Genomic DNA, 14,128 nt, shown 5'->3' with positions numbered 1-14,128 from the left:
TAAGTCACTAAAAAGAATGTTGAGCAGAATAGGAACAACGAGAACTCCCTGACAGTTGAGGGTAAATTCCACTACAAACTTTCTCCATGCTGGCAAGGACCCATTAATCAATTCTCTTTGGGTTCAGTTATTTAACCAGTTCTGAACCCAATCCTGTATTTCTCCATCTTGTTCACAAGAAAATAAGAAAGTCATAAGAAAAATAAGAAACGGGATACATGATATCCATGGCATTCTATGACCAAAAATGAAAATCTGGATAGTCTGGTACAATTTGTTCTCAAGTCATTTCATGCTCACTCTTATGATCACTTCTTCAATTTCTAAGTAATCACAAACCATTCCTTTAATAATTAGTTCTAGAAACTTACTAGGAATAGGCTAATTAACCAATCTTCCTATTTTTGAACATTTGGACATTCTGCTTATCTCTTATCTTTTGGCAGCTAAGCTTTCCAAAGACAGCAATTAGGTTAGTTATATCTATAAGGTATTTCAGAATTTTGAGATGTAGTAGTCCTGGACCTTGTGACCAAAATATTCGTACTTTGTAACAAAAACTGTGCCAGGGTCCCCAACCAATAAACAGTTATTTACTGAAGGTCTAGAGCTTTCCTGGTCAACCTATATCACCTATTATCTCTGTGATTCTGTAGATCCCATTTTCCTTCTGTAACAAATTCACTATTTGGAAGCAGTACTGACCTTGGATTTAGAACCTCTGTTTGAAGCCCACTTACTAGGGAAAGAAAGAACAAATGGACAAAATACTGTAACAAATGATCAAAGGGATGGTTTTAGAGAAACCTCAGAAGACTCTGAATTGATGCAGAGTAAAGAAAGCAGGACCCAGAGAACAATTTATTCACAATATTGTAAAAACTACTTTGGAAGATTTAAGAACTCGGATCAACAAGATGACCACATATTATCCATATCCAGATAGAAAGGCAATGGACTAAAGAGTGAGGCTTGAGGCGTTTTGTTGTTGTTCCTTTGGATATGAACAATGCGGCAATTTATTTTGCTTGACTATATGTATCTGTAATAAGGGTTTTTTTTTTCTTGCTTTCTCAGTGGGTGGGAGGATCAACAGGCAGGAAAGAGATTTGGATTTGAAAATAAAACTGAATTTAAAAAAGAAACATTATAGGGGATTGTTTCAGAGAAACCTGGAAAGACCTGTATGAAATAATGCAGAATGAAATTAGCAGAATCACCAAAACAATTTATATACTGACAACAATCAACTTTAAAAGACTTAGAAACTGATTGTTACAGAAAAATGTTACCTATCTCTTGACAGAGAAGAGATGGAGTCAAGAGTTCAGACCAAAGCATAATATTTTTGGAAATGGCCAAAGCAGGAATTTTGTTTATCACATGTTTTCTTTCTCTCTCAATGGAGGGGAAGTAGGGTTTGGAAAGCAAAGACAATGGATCTTCCCTTAAAATTTTTTTAAATTAAAAAGTAATAGCATATACTTCACAGGGTCCCCGTAAGAATCTAGAGATAAAATGTAGAGAGAACTTTGAAAATCTTCAAGTACTATACAAATGTCAACTGCTATTAGTAGTACAGACAGTACTGAGTTATTTTGATTACTAATCTCCTCTGAAAACTGGACCAACAGAGAGTACAGTTCTAAAAACTTTCATTCCACTGAAAGACTTCTCTGCAATTTAGTCAAAACATTCCAAAGTAAGGGGCAGTCTACTACATTTCACAACCCTAACTATCTAGTTTAACCCCATGGCTACTATAACACTGAAAGCCTAACATTCTGCTTTGCCCCTTGTATTAACACACATAATTTTCTAACCTTCATCAAAGTCCTATTCTGATGACTATTCACGTTATGGAAGTGCTATAATAGTGGAGCGCAAGTCTTTCATATTTAGGCCGTTCCCCCCAACCTTTCCATTCTTCTTAAATCTAACACTTTCCAAAGTACTTTTCAATTCAATTACATTGGCTTCCTTGCTGTTCCAAGATTAAGATTGTGCCCTCTGCTCCAGATGTTTTTTTCTGGCGCTTTCTCATGAAATCTTGAGTTCTCTTGAATTCTCTCCCTTCCCATCCTGGCTTCCTTCAAATCCTAGTTAAAACCCTACCATCTCCAGGAAAGCTTTCCTGATCCCTTTTAATTCTAATGCTTTGTGGAATACCTATTTATCCTGTATGTAGCTTGTTTGTACGTATCTGTTCGCTTGCAGTCTCCCTCATTAGACTGTGAACTCCCCAGGCAGCGGAGGGACTGACTTTTCCCTGGCACATAGTAGGCACTTAAATGCTTACTGACAAACAAGCCTAGCAATTTTTTGAAGCTGAAAAGGTTTTGAGTTTCGAGACTGAGAACAGTCCCCAACAACTATCTTATAAAAGTTCACGATTGATACATTGTCTTGTTCCTGGCCACCCATGAAGCCCAGGCAAGGATTTTAAGCCAGAGAAGTGAAAGAGGAGGAGGGAGAAGGGGGTAAAAGTTCTAGGTTGAGTTCCTAGCTCTGCCCCTTCATTAGCCGGGGGAGCGCTGGGAGTCCCGTCTCGAAACCTCTGAGCATCAGTTTCCACATCTACTCCATGGAAAGGACTGCAGACCGAGTGCTCGGTAGACCAGCTTTAAGGAAGGCGTAGAGCCGGGGGTCTAAGAAGGGTTGCCCCTGCGGGCCTCGCTCCTCACTCTGCTCGGTACCACGGCGAGGGAGGGTTACTCCGCCGAATGGGGAAAGGTGCCACTCTTCCCAAACCACCCCCAAGGTCCTGCCTCCCTCGCTCAGCGCGAACCGCGGCCCGCCTCTCACCCCCTACCCCCAACGACTCTTCTTCCCCCGCTTCTCCGACCACCTCCTCACTGGGCGGCTGGCCACTACAGCGATGCTCGGACAAAGGACACAGCCTTCGGGCCTCCGCCTCGGCCACGCAGCTACGCCGAAGCCCACCTGCTCGGAGGATGCGGCGAAGCAGCAAGAAGGAGGAGAAAAAGCGCCAACACACCCTTACTCTCACTCGAGGGGCGGGCGGTTTGGCGCATATAAGCATTTCCGGGCGTCAGTCACTCACTGCAAGGCTTTTCCGGTCGTCTTTTATTTCCCACCCCCTTTACTTCTCCCTGCATCTTTCCGTTCGGAACTGTAGCGATGGAGTCTCACGTTGCCGGACGGGACACTTTCACAAGTAACCTAGTCTGTCTGCATCCTTGCCTGATTACTTCAGTCACCTTCAGCGTTTCCTACAACCACACCCACTGATATCTAAAGCCCTGCAAACAGGCCAAGAATCTTATCTTGGCAACCTCTGAAAGACCACCAAGTTCTCTCTCCCGCAAAGCCTCTGGGCTTCTGGCCAGTTTAGGCACTATCTTGGGCAGCTCCACTCCTAGCCCGGGAAGGGAAAAGGAAGCGGAAGCGGGAGCAGAAGTGGCGGGGTCCTCCGAGCAGGTGAAGTCCCCAGCGTCTGCGAACATTCCCTGCGTCCGCTCCCTAGACGCGGCCCCAAGCGCGGGGTGGGTGGAGGCGGAGTCGGACCCTGATCTCTGGCCGTGACTGTCCGCCGGGATGAACCTGGAGCTGTTGGGTGAGAAGCTGTAGGGTCCCGCGGGGTGGGAACAGCATCTGTCGCCAGCTGCTCTCAGCCCTGGGCGAGTGGCGGCGGCCCCTGCCGTGTAGGCAGCTAGTGTTCGTGCCTCTGCCGGAGTGATTGGGATGGGATTGGTGCGTGGGTGTGTGTCTGTCTGGCTGGCACTTCACGTGTATTCCCGCTATTCTGTGTGCAGACATCCTGCACTAGAATAGGTACCTGCCCAGTGTAGTTAGTGGTTCGTGTGTCCAGGCTGCCCATTGCCCAGGGACAAGAGGGAATGAAGAGATTACCCGAGCCCAGCTTTCGGGGAGTTCATAGCTGAAGAAGGGTTATTCCTGAAGTAGAGAGTAAAACTAGACAAAAAGTGGTTTTACTTCAACCACCTTTTTTATTAAACGCTCAAGACACAGTCCCTATCGCAGTCATTCAACAAGCATCTATTAAGCACCTGTTAATGTCAGGCACTTTGCTAAGAGCTGGGGATGCAAGAAAGGGAGGGGAAAAAAAACAACAGTCCCTGCTTTCAGGGAACTCACAACTAAAGGCAGAAGCAAGATGCAAACAACTATTCGCAAACTTGACACCTATAGGAGGAACTGGAGATACTCTTAGGAAGAGTGGAAGCATAAAAGATGCTTCTTGTAAAAAGTGTAATTGTAATTTTAATTTGAAGCCAAGGTATCAGGAGATAAAGAAGAAAATTCCACATGCTAGTGAAAATGAAGAGAGTAGGGAGAGGGAAGTGTCTTGTGGGAGAAATAGCATGGGAAGCCATCATCACTGGATTCCCAACAAAGTCAAATTACAAAAGAAAATTTTCAAAATAGATTATTCCATTTAGTCATCTTCATCTTTCTTGTCTTCAGATTCTCCTTTTCTGTTTTGTCCACTTTCTTCTTTACCAAGTTCATGTTTTTCATCTTCATCTACTTCCCCATCTTTGTGTCCTTGCTTATCCTCTTCCCCACTTAGATCTTTCTCTTCTTCCTCCTCCTTGTCATCATCCTCCTCATCTACAGAGTGTGTATATGAGAGGAAGGTGTAAGAAGAGGGCTTTAATAAATGTACAAAGAATTTCATATTATGGGTTTGAAGATTACAGGGAGCCACTGGAATTTCTTAAATGTGTATGTGACATTAGGCAAATGATTTAGATTGCTGAATGGAGGATAGACTAGAGTAGGGGTCAAGATGTTAAGTTGGAAGACCACCCTGCAAGGTGTTGCTTAATCATGTGTGAATTGATGATGGCCTGGATCAGGGTGATGGCAGTGTCTAAGAAGAGAAGGGTATTTGATGACATGTTATGAAGGTAGAATGGATAGGTCTTGACAACTGATAGGATATGGAGGGCGAAAAAGAGTGATATGTCAGGAGAGATACCAAGTGGGGAATCCTGGGTAACTGGGAGAATAGTATACTGTATTTAAAGATGGAGGAGACAAAGACAAGATAAAAATAGTTCTTATCCTCTTGAAGCTTATATTTATTGTTCAGTTGTGTCTGACTCTTCTTGACCCTATTTGGGGTTTTCCTTGGCAAAGATAACTGGAGTAGTTTACCATTTCCTTCTCCAGCTCATTTTACAGATTAGGAAACTGAGGCAAACAGAATTCAGTGTCTTGCCATGGGTCACACAAATAGTCTGAAGGCCAGATAATCCCAGGCCCAGCACTCTATTCATTATGCCACCTAGCTGTGCTCCATTGGAACTTACATTTAGTTCCACTGAAGTGGGCTGGATTGGTTTAAGGAGGTCATTACTACAGGTATCCCTTCCACATCACAAGAGTTGGGAGCCTAGAGATTAGGGATGCAGCACCCTTGAGATCTGAAAAAATCTACGTAAACTTTTTTGGCCCTCCTTTTGTACCAAAGAAGAAGCCTGAATGTTTTCTTTTTCTCTGATGAAGTGTTTATAGTACCTTATTGTAAAATTTAGGTTAAGTATTTGGAAATAGGCTTTATATAGGTCAATGTTAAGTAAAAATGAACTTCTACACTTTTTCTATGTCATCTGCTGGCCTTTGCATGTCTCTGTAGCTTCTGTAAAACTTCCCTAAAATTTCCATTTAATTTCTTATACTGACCTGGGATATATCAAAATGATGATGGGGAAAGTCGCAATGTAGAAGGGATACCTGTACTTCCTCTTTGGAGGTCTTTGAGCACAGACTGATGGTCTTTTTCTCCAGCATATCTATAATGGGAAAATTTTGTTTGAAAAGAGATTTGGACTATATGGCTATTGAAGTCCCTTCCAACTTATAATTCTGCCATATTACTGCCAAATCTTGCCATTTCTGTCCTCAGCATCTATTATATAAGTCCTCTTCTCTCAATTCACAAAGCCACAACCTCTTGTCACATCTTTCCAGTGTTATTAAAATAACCTCCTAATTGGCCTTTCTACTCCAAATATCTTGCTCTATCTTGTATTCTTCTATCCAAGTGATTCCATCCCAAAGGGGAGATTACTGTAGCCCATTATTCCAAGGATCAAATATGAGGTCATTTGTTTAGCTTTTAAAGTCCTTCACAACTCCTTTTCTAACTTCCTCATATTTCTTACATTTTATTTCTCTCCATGAACTCTATGATAAAGCTGTGCTAGTCTGCTTATCTGGGCCACATTTACAACACTGTCTCCCTCTTTGTGTGCCTTTTTACTTGGCCTTTCCACAACATCTAGAATGCTCTGCTCTCATCTCTGCTACTTAATTCCTCTGACTTAAAGACTCAATTCATATCTTACCTTCTGGGTATTTCTCCTCTTTGGCTACCTTCTATCTACTGTATGTATTTGGAATGTACTTGTTCACATGTTGACTCCCTCTTAGAATATGATTTTGAGGGCAAGGACAGTGTTTTTGTCTTTCCTTGTATCCTTAGCACTTAATACAATGCCTGGCAAATAGCTGGTACTTAATAAATTCTTGTTGACTGACTGACTAGGATCCAGCCTAGTTCACTAAGAACAATTCTTTCCAATCTAACTTCATTTCCTTATTTAGATAAAGTCACCAGACTTATAGTTGCTCTCTATCAGACACTGCCATGCTATTTTTGGATTCTGATTCCATTATGCTCTAAGTAAAACTATATATTGATTTCAGTAAGGCATTTAACAAAGTAATTCATGATATCCTAGCATACACAATAGAGAATCATAGGCTGAATAAATACACAGCTAGATGTTAAGTCATCAAATGAAAAGAATGTCGATTAATGGATGTTAACCGTGATAGAGGTTGTTAATGATCTGCACAAGGACTCAGTTCTTAGCATTTCCATATTTAATACTTTCATCAGTTTTATGGATAAAGATATTGAAGGAATCCTAATCATTTTTAAATCATAGGAATGTGAAAGGATAACCAGGGCTTGTTGGATGACTGAATGGTTATCCAAAAAGAACTCAACAAATTAACACAATAGGCCAAATCTAACATGAAAATTAGGAATAACTGTAGAATATTAAGCCCTTTTCTTTTCCTTGACTACTTCCTCCCTCTTTGCTTCCCATTACTCTGTTTACCTGGTACATATTTTTAATTTCCATATATATGTGTATGTATATATANTTAAGTCATCAAATGAAAAGAATGTCGATTAATGGATGTTAACCGTGATAGAGGTTGTTAATGATCTGCACAAGGACTCAGTTCTTAGCATTTCCATATTTAATACTTTCATCAGTTTTATGGATAAAGATATTGAAGGAATCCTAATCATTTTTAAATCATAGGAATGTGAAAGGATAACCAGGGCTTGTTGGATGACTGAATGGTTATCCAAAAAGAACTCAACAAATTAACACAATAGGCCAAATCTAACATGAAAATTAGGAATAACTGTAGAATATTAAGCCCTTTTCTTTTCCTTGACTACTTCCTCCCTCTTTGCTTCCCATTACTCTGTTTACCTGGTACATATTTTTAATTTCCATATATATGTGTATGTGTATATATGTGTATATATATATATATATATATATATATACATATACACACACATACACTGTTTCCCCTGAGAAAATGTTAGCTCGTTAGAGATGGACTGTTTCCTTTTTTGTCTTTATGTCTCTAGTACTTAAAGGCATATTGATTGTCACCTCAATATTTGTTGATTGGTTGATTATTGTTTAAGTTTAGAAAAATCATGGAGATATGGCTTTTATATTAAAAAGATAATAGGGGCTTTTGCTAACTGCAAACTCAATATGAATAAAAAACGGAATATGTGAGCCAAAAATGCTGTTTTCTTTTTCTTCATAGGAATTTAGAGAAGGCATTGGAGTGGTCATGGAATCATTGGGGCTTTATCTGGATATTAAAGAAGTAGGTAGGATTTAGATAAGTGAAATAGAATAGGGAGACAGGGAGAACAGTGACCAGTACAAATGTGGAGATGTGAAGTAGGGGTAGGAACAAGTGAAGAGACTTGCTTTTCTCAAATTGGTTGGTGGAGGAGGTTTAGAGGGAGACTTAAATCAGAGAGATGAAAGAAATGGATTCCCAAAATTCAGATTAAAATGATAGGTTATTTCTGGTGATTTCAGATAAGGATGTGTGATCAAGTCTTCAAAGAAAGTAAATACCCCACAAAAAGGGAAATCCAGGCTTGATGTCAGGAAAAACCTTCTAATAAATAGAGCTCTCCAAAAGTAGAGCGGATTGCTTTGGGAAATAATTCTCATTGAGGGTCTTCAAACAGAAAAGAGTGGCCATTTGTTAATAAGTATGTTGTATTGGGGATTCTTTTTCAGGTATGAATTAGACTAGTTGGCCACTGAGGTCCCTTTTTGCTCTAAAAGTCCATGAACCATTACCTTCATTATTTTCAATAATTTGGGTTGGAATTTTTCACATTTTAGTTTTCATGTGTTGCTCAGGTCAAAATCATAATACTTTCTTTTAAAATTTAAATGGGTTCTTTTTTTTCCTTTTCCTTTTCTTTAAACTCTTACCTTCTATCTTAGAATATCAATTCTAAGGCAGAAGAGTGGTAAAGACTAGGTAATTGGGGTTAAATGACTTGCCCACAGTTATAGCTAGGAAGTGTCTAGAGCTAGATTTGAACCCAGGTCCTATCAACTATAGCATCTAGCTACCCTTAACTTAGATTGGTTCTTGAAGAGACACATGGCCCTGGCCTTGAAACTTTTTTGAATTGCTAAGATTTGCCTGATTTTGTTTCTTTAAAGAAAATATGGTATCACCTCCATGCTTAGAATGAACTTCAGAATAGAACTTTAGCAAAAGTATGCAAACTTCTACAGCATTTTATTATATTGCCCAGAAAATGGAATATGATAGTCATACTATAGTTTATAATAGGTAGACTGTGTTTGAAGTACTTTATTAGTTTCTGGGAGCCATGCTTTCAGAGCAGGAGTTTTTAAGTTGGCACCCACAAAATACCCCAAAGGTCCATGAATAGATTTTGGGAGTCCTTGAACCTGGATGGAAAAAAGTTACATCTTTACTTTCACAAGCCTCTATCTGAAGTTTATTGTTTCCTTCCATTATTTAAAAGTATTCTCTAAAGAGTGCATAGACTTTACTAGATTATCAGAGGAGTTTTTGACACAAAAAAAGGATAAGAGCCACTATTTTAGAGTGACTTTATAAATTAGTGACCAGGGAACCTGAAGCATGGCTTATGAGCAGAAAAGTAAGGATGTTTGACCTGGAGTAAAGAAAACTTGGGGTTATAGAGTAGCAATGGTCAAAGATTAAAGGGTCATCACCTAGGAGGAGAGATTAAATTTACTCTTCATAGAGGATCAGAGGGTGGGATTTATAGGGAGGCAGATTTTTGGCTCAGTGTAATAAAAACTTTTTAATAATTAAAACTAAAAGTGAAATAGACTTTCTCATAAGAGTTTTCTTCACTGGTACTCTAAATTTTGTTGATACTGTTCAAAAAATTTACATACTTTGTTTCCTTTTTTACAGAGTCCTTTGGACAGAACTATCCAGAGGTAAGCATTCAGTATCTTTCATGGTTTTATTTAATGATTATGCAGTGCTAGCTTTGAGGGAAAGCACATTTTTTGATCCTCATGACAGTTGTTTGAAGTATCCATTATGGTGATGGTCTTATTCTGAATTTCATTGAGAGTTAAGTATTTTATTTGAGTGGTGGAGAAAAAATAAATGGGCATTTTTAGTCAGAACTCATAACTTTACTATATATACTATGTATACTATAACAATTTAAGTTCAATAAACATGTTTAAACTGAGTGAGAAGCCTGAGAAATTATAGTATCTTGCTGTTGCCAATCATCTGTATTCGTTTTGTATTTTAGGAGGCTGATGGAACTTTGGATTGCATCAGTATGGCCCTGACCTGCACTTTTAACAGATGGGGCACATTGCTTGCTGTTGGCTGTAATGATGGCCGAATCGTCATCTGGGATTTCTTGACAAGAGGCATTGCTAAAATAATTAGTGCCCATATTCATCCTGTCTGTTCTTTATGGTAAGACATCTTTTGTTGAAATGTTAAACTTAAAATGTGTATTGTTTCCCCTGTAATCAGCAAAAACTTACTGAGTAGAGTTTATGGCAGTGATTGAAACCTCCCTGGTTTGGGGAGTTGTGGGTAGATGGTAACTAAGAAGTTCATGCGCAATTAGAAATCAGAATTGGTTTAAATGAACCAAGATCAACCAGGCAAGTTGAAGGAGCTAAAAGGACCAGAGGTGAGAGATGGTGTCTGAAGTAAAATTGGGATCAAAACCAGAAATCTAAAAAAAATCTTGAGGTTATCTTATAAGAAACAGGGCTTGCACAGATGGGAGCTCAGAGCTAGACCTGGGATTCTTAACTTCGAAACCATGAATTAATAGCATTTTTTTTTTGCTTTGATAACATTTTGATAACTGCTTTTTTTGTGTAGTTTCCTTTGTAATTCTATATATTTATTTTATACATATAAAAACATTCTGAGAAGGGGTCCATGAAAGTTTCACCAGATTGCCAAAGGGGTCCATGACACACACAAGAAAATGAAGAGCCCCGAGCTATACAGAGAGTGATTTTATTTGGTTATAGGCACAGATATTTAAGCCTTGCCCCTTGAGGTTGAAACTATATGCCTCCTATGTCAGCATCCTTGCCTGAATTTCCCTTCAGTTAGAAAACTTGAATCATTGCTCCCAACCTCATTGTGTTCTGTGAATTCTGGTGGTGTGACAGACTAACAGTGTATTTGCTAATCCAAATTATAGAAATTTGGTGGAATAGAGTCAGGATGGTAGAGTAAATAGCTGACACTGTTGCCGTAGCTCCTCCACATCATCTACAACAACCTAGAACTTGAGCCAAACTGAATTTTGATTGATAAAGCCAAGAAAAAATGATAGTGAATCATTTTTTCAGCCTAGACAGCTTAGGAAGATAGAGAGGTCTGCAGACACTGGGATGGGGCTGGACAGGAGTGCAATGCAGTAGCTACAGCCATTCATTAGAGATGGAGATGTCATAGGGCTGTGGTAGCAGCAACAATGGGGAGTAACCTAGCACTGAAGGACAGTAAGAACTGAATATAGAGACAGAAAAAGATTCCAGAGGATCACTGTATTAGCAGTGGGAGCAGAAAAGGGTGTCATCTGGCAGCTCTTTCTCCCATTGCCCATTTTTAGTTCAGTTCCAGAGCAGAGAGGAGCAGTTGCAAGGGAGCAGATTCTCTACTGTGTAAAGAATAAGGAATAAGTCCATGAACTATAGCTGTGTGGCTCTAAGGGGGTGAAACTCAGTTCTAACCTTAAGCGCACACATAAACCTGTAATGGAATAAACTAGGATAGGAGACCAAAATCAATGGAGAGCCAGCAAACAGTTCAGTAATCCTGAACCTACAGAACCTCCCTACAGGTTAACCTTGACCAAGTCTGGCAGCAGTCTATTGAAAGTCATCCACACACAAGACCCAAATTGGGGCAGGAATTTACAGACCAGGAGGGCAGTGAACAGATCAGTCTCCAGATCATAACATTTCGAAAGCACCAAAAGCTTAAATGCCCTAGATTAAATATAAAAACTGCAGAAGTGCCACCCCCCACCCCCAAAAAAAAGACAGAAGCTCAGAGAGTAGGACGGAGGCAAATACGAAGTTTGCCCATAAAATGGAAGAGGTTATTAGCAAAATAGACAGTTAAACTTTTTATGAAAATAAAAAACTGGAAGCTTGTATGCCTGAATTTACAATATATAAAGAGTAACCTCTATCTTTTTTATCTTTTTTTTAAAGCTGGAGTCGAGATGGTCACAAGCTTGTGAGTGCATCAACTGATAACATAGTGTCACAGTGGGATGTCTTATCTGGGGACTGTGATCAGAGGTTTCGATTCCCTTCACCTATTCTGAAAGTCCAGTATCATCCCCGAGATCAGTATGTGTAGTCAAAATTATCTCTTGGGTTGGGATCTTAATTTGTATGAGTTAACTTTGGATTAGTGAACATTTCAATTCGGAGTCAACCCCCCAAAATGTTTCCAGCTAATTTTGTTCTGTGGGTTGCTGGTGCCATTGAAGTTTCAAGAGAAAAGCCAATGATGAGTTATTTATTGTAGTTTTGTTATTAAAACAGACCAGAATTTTTTTTTTTAACTTGAAAAATTGGCACGTAGAAAAGTGAGCATGACTGTTTTAGATGAGATTTTAGGAGGCTGGGATATTTAAGGAGATCAATAAGTAAGGATCTTTTTGGGGGGGAAGGGAGGGATTCATCTTTAGATACCAAAACACCAACCAGAGGACCATTTGTCTTTTTAAACAGGAACAAAGTTCTTGTATGTCCCATGAAATCAGCTCCTGTCATGTTGACCCTTTCTGATTCCAAACATGTCGTCTTGCCAGTAGATGATGATTCAGATCTGAATGTGGTTGCGTCTTTTGATAGGCGAGGGGAATATATTTATACAGGGAATGCGAAGGGAAAGGTAAGTATGTAAGGTGAAATCTTCAGAATTAAGGCAGCCCTGCAAAAGGGTATTCGGTTGTAGGATTTTGCAACTCTTCCTCCAAATCAGCATTGGTCCTGTTCATTCATACTTGGTTGTTTTGTCTTTCTTAGCTGTACTTTCTGATATTCTCTATATCAGTGAGCTAATAGCACAGACCTGCCTATAGCAGCTGTGTTCTAAGTTTTCCCCTACAACTTAAATTCTGTTGTCTGTTTTCCTTTGATTTTTCACCAAGAGAAAAAAAAAAAAGTAGAGACTTATTAAAACCTCATTAATTCAAATCCTTGGAGACTGAGCAGAAAATTACCATTAGACCTTCTCTAGAAAAAGTGTTCATAAAATAGTATAAATAGGATTGAAGGAGATATATGTAAAGTATAAGAGAACAAACTTTTTAATATTTAGCAAAATAGATCATTGAAGGCCTGAATTAAGTCACATTTTTAGGCCAGCTGAGGTATGTACATTCCTAAAAAGAGTAAAAATAACAAAATTTTCCCTTTGGTCTGAACCTTTGATTTCAGTAGTATAGGAAATATAAATGAGAAAAGTTATCTTAAGGACTAAGAGAGAGGTGTGATGACTTGCCCAAGGGTTGTGTAACCAATATTCATCTTAGAGATGGAACTTAAACCCAGGTTTTCCTGATACTTATCCAGTATACCAGTCTAACTCCCCTCCCCACCCCCAACCCCAAATTACTTTTCTTTAAGTAGCTTATTTCCCTCTAAGAAGGCAGTACATTATTGTACACAAGGCATTGGAATTGGAGTCAGAAGACCTAAGTCACCCATGATATGATCACTTCATCTTACTGAGCCTCCTTTTCTTCATCTCTAAAAAGAGAGGGTTATTGAACCTCTCTACTGGAGTGGTTCCCAAACTTTTTTGGCCTACTGCCCCATTGCCAGAAAAAATATTACTTAGCCCCCTGGAAATTAATTTTTTTTTAATTTTAATAGCAATTAATAGGAAAGATAAATGCACCTCTGGCCATCACCGCACCCCCTCCCCCCCCCGCCCGATCACTGCAGCACCCACTTTGGGAATCACTGCTCTACTGGAACAAAATTTATTTTTTATTATTCTACCTGAATTTTAATAAATACAATTTTCTTTGGCTTTTAACACTTTAGCCTGTGATTTCATGGCTTCTTTAGAAAATGTCTACTTTGAATTTCTGAAGATGAGAATTAGCTGAATAACATAATTAACATCATAATAAAAAGTAGGGGAGGAAAAGGTAGCACTATCTAGGAATATGCATAAAGAAATATTTCATAAACCACCTGATAAAGTCTTCTGGAAGGCAGAAATTTGGGATACTTTTGGTCAATAATTGAAAGTAAAAGCCAAAAAAGATAAAGGCCACGCAAGGAGTCAAAGCAATGCAAAAAGTTAAAATTAAAGCAATTCATCATCAGATAAAAAACTTTTATTTTAGAAAAGGAAAAGAATTAGGAGCAAGAGAAAGATACCCCTGTAGTAGGAAGGTATGGAGGAGAAGTTCTGGTGGTACTAGTGTAGTCAGTCCAACCTAACAAAAACACTGTTGGAAACCAGTGCTAAT

General features: G+C 39.1%; 1 protein-coding gene across 3 annotated transcripts in view; it reads left to right on the top strand.

Annotated features, from left to right (window-relative positions):
* Window positions 1-3,516: 3,516 nt before the first annotated feature.
* Window positions 3,517-14,128, top strand: part of RBBP5 (RB binding protein 5, histone lysine methyltransferase complex subunit) — a 32,159-nt gene continuing 21,547 nt past the window's right edge. For 2 of the 3 annotated variants that reach the window (XM_044677178.1, XM_044677177.1), the window contains exons 1-5: window positions 3,517-3,577; window positions 9,544-9,569; window positions 9,899-10,071; window positions 11,844-11,984; window positions 12,372-12,534. In XM_044677178.1, the coding sequence (XP_044533113.1) occupies window positions 3,559-3,577; window positions 9,544-9,569; window positions 9,899-10,071; window positions 11,844-11,984; window positions 12,372-12,534 (522 nt within the window). In that variant the 5' untranslated portion in view covers window positions 3,517-3,558. Of the gene's footprint in view, window positions 3,578-9,543; window positions 9,570-9,898; window positions 10,072-11,843; window positions 11,985-12,371; window positions 12,535-14,128 lie in introns of those variants that run through there. The other variant, XM_044677179.1, reaches the window with a different exon arrangement.

Source organism: Gracilinanus agilis, chromosome 4 (genome assembly GCF_016433145.1).
Source record: "Gracilinanus agilis isolate LMUSP501 chromosome 4, AgileGrace, whole genome shotgun sequence".
In the NCBI taxonomy this organism is placed as follows: domain Eukaryota; kingdom Metazoa; phylum Chordata; class Mammalia; order Didelphimorphia; family Didelphidae; genus Gracilinanus; species Gracilinanus agilis.
Note: the sequence above shows the minus strand (reverse complement) of the source record. Positions and strands in the feature narration are given on the sequence as shown.